Source organism: Protobothrops mucrosquamatus, unplaced genomic scaffold (assembly GCF_001527695.2).
Source record: "Protobothrops mucrosquamatus isolate PMUCROS unplaced genomic scaffold, P.Mucros_1.0 scaffold400, whole genome shotgun sequence".
Lineage (NCBI taxonomy): Eukaryota > Metazoa > Chordata > Lepidosauria > Squamata > Viperidae > Protobothrops > Protobothrops mucrosquamatus.
The window spans coordinates 174,872-179,387 of record NW_015386731.1 but is presented as its reverse complement, the minus strand read 5'-3'; the positions used below and the strand labels follow the sequence as shown (position 1 = coordinate 179,387).

The following is a 4,516-nucleotide window of genomic DNA, read 5'->3' as shown; positions in this document are numbered from 1 at the left end:
GATTGCTCCAGCGATTTAACCTGAAAATAATGATATTATTGTTGTACAGATGTTTGGCAGCACTTTGGCTTTCACACATCACATTTTTTTTAGTGGTAGCATTATTCAGTAGGAGCAATATTTAATGTAATTGTCATTGTAGGCAAATTGGTCTGTGTCTCTATAAATCTTATCAGACTTATAACATGCTTCAGTTCTATTGCTGCAGTCCTAATTATGAATCTCATAGGTTATAGGCAAAAGCTGTTTACTGTAGTGAATCCAGATCATTTAACAATTCTCATTTGCGAGCAATGTTTGTTAATCCACAGGGACATAGCAAACATTAAAATAAATTACCGTGGTTTCCATAATTGTAGTGATCCAAATGCTAATCCAAAATTAGTGTCCCAGATGTACTAAATTCATGGGAGCAGAGAGAGTTTTCATTACTTTCTATCAGGAAAACAGAGAGGGTAAATCCATCTGGCACTACAACAGGGGTGTTAAACTGCCGGCCCGCGGGCCTTACGTGTCATGTGGAAGCTGCGCCCACCCCACTGCTGGCAATGGCAAAACAGTCCCAATGTGTCGTGCAATGTCACGTGATGTTGCGAGTTTGACACGACTGCACTACAAGCTAAAAGAACATAAAATGGAACATAGATTCAGACTGCTCATCCATCACTATCTTGAGGCCACGTTGAATAACCTCAAGGAATCCACCAATCTCAGTATGTACAGAAGAGTCTCTCTCATTATACAGTCTCTCAGGTCTAATCTTCTAAAATATCTGCAACTGTAGCAGATAGATGCTTTTGTGCAGTTGTTGTTGTTAATTGTGAAGTCGTGTCCGAACCATTGCGACCCTATGGACAATGTTCCTCCAGGCCTTCCTGTCCTCTACCCTCTTCTGGAGTCCATTTAAGCTCATGCCTACTGCTTCAGTGACTCCATCCAGCCACCTCATTCTCTGTCGTCCCCTTCTTCTGTTGACCTCAATCTTTCCCAGCATTAGCATTAGGCCCTTCTCCAGTAGTCTTAATAATTGCAAGTGGCCTCAAAATGGATGTTGGATGTTGGATGTTCTTTTGTCTTGCTAGTTTTATTTTGATATACTTTTAATTTACTTTCTATGCACTGTAATGTGTGGGAGGTCATCTATCTGCTACAGTTGCAACTTAAAAAAATATTAAACAGGACTCAAAAATGGGGAAAATGTAGTAGCATTTTGAAGCAGCAGAAAATGGATAAATGTAAAATAAACAGAAAACTTCAGTAAATAACTCTGATCCTACTTACTCTCTAGATGGGCATGACACATATAACTCTTTATAACTCTTTGGAATGGGATTTACAGCAGAAAATGAAAGTCAACAGCTTATATTTTTTTCTGATAGAAAATGCCTCCCACATCTATTTGTTCAGCAAGTGTGTTGTTTATGCAAGATGGGGAATTGTGCATAGGGAAATGATATGAATTGGAAAAAGGAGCATACAACTGCATCTTGCATGGGGAATGATATGAATTGGAAAAAGGAGCATACAACTGAATCACTGGTGTGATTCAAATACGTGAACAACCAGTTCTCTGTGTGGATGCCGCATCTGGAAGTCCATTCTGGGCCTGGGCAACAAAAAATTAGCTACCGGTTCTGCCGAAGTTGTGCGAACCGGCTGAATCCCACCACTGAACTGACTTCATAATTAAGCAATGCCTGTTCACAGCTCAATGATCTTGATCTTCAAAATTTTAACTTCAAAAACAAGTTTACCTATTAAAAGGAGATCTTTGTAACATAAATTGAGAGTCTGCCACATAAAATAACAGAAATTGTAAAGACACCTGCTGCTCACACCAATAAGCAAAGACATTTAACAGAGAATTTAGGGATGATCCCATTTCCCAATCAATTACTGTAGAAGAGAAAGAAACTTAACTCACAAGAAGAAAGGGGCAGCAATAACATAAGTGTCTTAATAATATTATTTCTAAGGGACATTTTTCAAAACATTTATGGCTTATTTTTATTTGGGCACTGGAAGAAAACCCCGCATCATATTCCTATTCCCATTCTAGATGGACATGGGCTGATTTTTGTTTTTTAGCACTGCATTGAACACATGTATTATTCCAAGGAGAGCAATTAACGTCTTTTTTATTTTCCCCTTTGAAATGACTCTATGCAGAGGGATTAAGATAAATAAAGGAGAATATCTTGGTTCCTTTAAAGTGTCACCTAGAAGATTGGCAAGAATTCGGAGAGAACTGTATAAATGCAAGTATGAAAGCATAAAAGTGTTAATAACTTTTCCTAACTAGTATGGTAACCAGGCTTTTCTTCAGTCATGAATACAACAGTCTTTCCATTTGTTATTTTTCAATTAGTTCAAAACAAGTAGTGGGTTTCTGAGCATTTTTATACTTAGAATATAATGTGATTATATTAAGTTTAATGCCCTCATATCTGTCATCAAAAAAAGATTATCTATACATATTGAAAACGGTAAAAATTGTTGAAAGGGAAAAATAAAGAATTGGAATGCAAAATGTGCTTGATGAAATATGCAGAATATACTTGTAACTAAATCTTTGATAAGAGAAAAAATGTAGGCAGAATAATTTTTTATATTTTATATATTCCTTTAAAGGTTTTGATTGTTCTTTTTGTAACTTTTCTTATCTTTACTATCCTATTTAGGGTATTGTGATAAGAACTATCTGCAACATTCCAAATATAGTATCACTACAGATTTTGTAAAAGCATCACAATATTGTGAGTTTCCTTTCTAGTAATTTCAAGAATGGAACTTATCTTTTAAGTAGTAGTGGCAAACTGGCTTGACTGAGCTGTTCACTATCACTCCAAAATGGCTTTTCTGCTCAATCACTAACAACTCAGTTCCTCTGATTTCTGTTTCTTTCTTTCCTGTTCGTCCACCTCTCTCTCATACACACAAAACCACATACAAACACATAAACATAAATACACACTTGTGTATGGGCTCACATATAATTTTGTTCTTGCAGTGAGAAATCAAAGTGAAAACATTTGTCCTGAATTAAACTATTTTTCCATTTCTGACATGCTTCTCACAAGAAGCTTTTTAACAAACCAAACAGTATTTAAAATTTCTCCAGAAATGTATAGAACTCTAGAAATTCAGTCTCTTTTTTAGATGTTCTAGTCTTAACTCACATTCGTTCCATCCCCCCTCCCTCCCTCCCTCCCTCCCTCCCTCCATCCATCCATCCATCCTTACTTTCTGTGAATATAGAATTATCAAATATTGTTTAGAATTATCAGTAATAATAGAGTAGTAGTAGTGGCAACATTTCTTTTTATATTTTTCAGTGTTGGAAAACAAGACAAATGTGAATGAATTCATCCTTATGGGCCTGACTAACATCCCTGAACTTCAGACCTTTTTCTTCTTTCTTTTTTTGCTACTCTATTTTTCCAGCCTCTTAGGAAATACCATCATTTTAGTCATAACACTGAGTGAACCACGTCTTCATACACCTATGTACTTCTTTCTTGTAAACCTCTCTTGCCTAGATATTTGTTACTCTACAGTCACTGTACCCAAGATGTTGACTGGCTTTCTTGTGGGATATTGGAGGATCTCTTTTATTGGATGTCTTACTCAGCTCCATTTTTTCCACTTCCTAGGCAGCAGCGAAGCTTTATTGCTGGGTGTCATGGCATATGACCGCTATGTAGCAATATGCAATCCACTCCGTTACACCACTATCATGAATAAGACAGCCTGCATTAGAGGAGTGATAACTACCTGGACCACTGGATTCTTACATGCTCTAATGCATACAGTTATGACTTCCCAGATACATTTCTGTGGCCCTAACACTGTACAACATTTCTTCTGTGATATTAAGCCCCTCTTGAAGCTGGCATGCTGTAGTATCACACTGAATCTCAGCCTTCTCAATATCATCACTGGTTTGATTGTTTTGCTCCCTTTCATCCTGACATTTCTGTCATATGTCTACATCATCTCCTTTCTCTTTTTAAAAGTTAAAACCAAGGAAAGTAGAACAAAAGCCTTTTCTACATGTGCATCACATCTCACAGTTGTGACTCTTTTCTATGCAGGGGCCATTTTGACTTATGTTCCTCCCTCTTCTGGACAATCACTGCAGCAGGAAATAATGGTAACTCTTATGTACACTATTGTCACTCCAGTCATGAATCCTCTGATTTATACTCTAAGGAACAAAGAAGTAAGAGCTGTTATTAAAAAAACAGTGTCAAACATTCAGATATTACATATGAATTGAAGAAATTATCTTTATTGTTGAAGAAATTATGGGAGGATATATTTTATTTTAATGTAATAGGACAATTTTTTTTTCTAGATTTCTATAGTCCATATTAGGCTTTATGGCCAACAAATCCATGAAAACTGCTACAAGTTCAAAATTAAGAAACATATAATTATGTCATCATGCCAATACTGCAGTTATGTATTTGTGCCACAACACTTGATAGAAACATAAGCATAATAGGGTTTTCAT

The 4,516-nt window shown here is 36.3% G+C and overlaps 1 protein-coding gene across 1 annotated transcript; it reads left to right on the top strand.

Annotated features, from left to right (window-relative positions):
• Nucleotides 1-3,343: 3,343 nt before the first annotated feature.
• Nucleotides 3,344-4,279, top strand: LOC107287590 (olfactory receptor 12D1-like). The gene has a single exon (XM_029284167.1). The coding sequence runs from the start codon at nt 3,374-3,376 to the stop codon at nt 4,277-4,279; it is 906 nt and encodes a 301-aa protein (XP_029140000.1). The 5' UTR covers nt 3,344-3,373.
• Nucleotides 4,280-4,516: the final 237 nt, after the last annotated feature.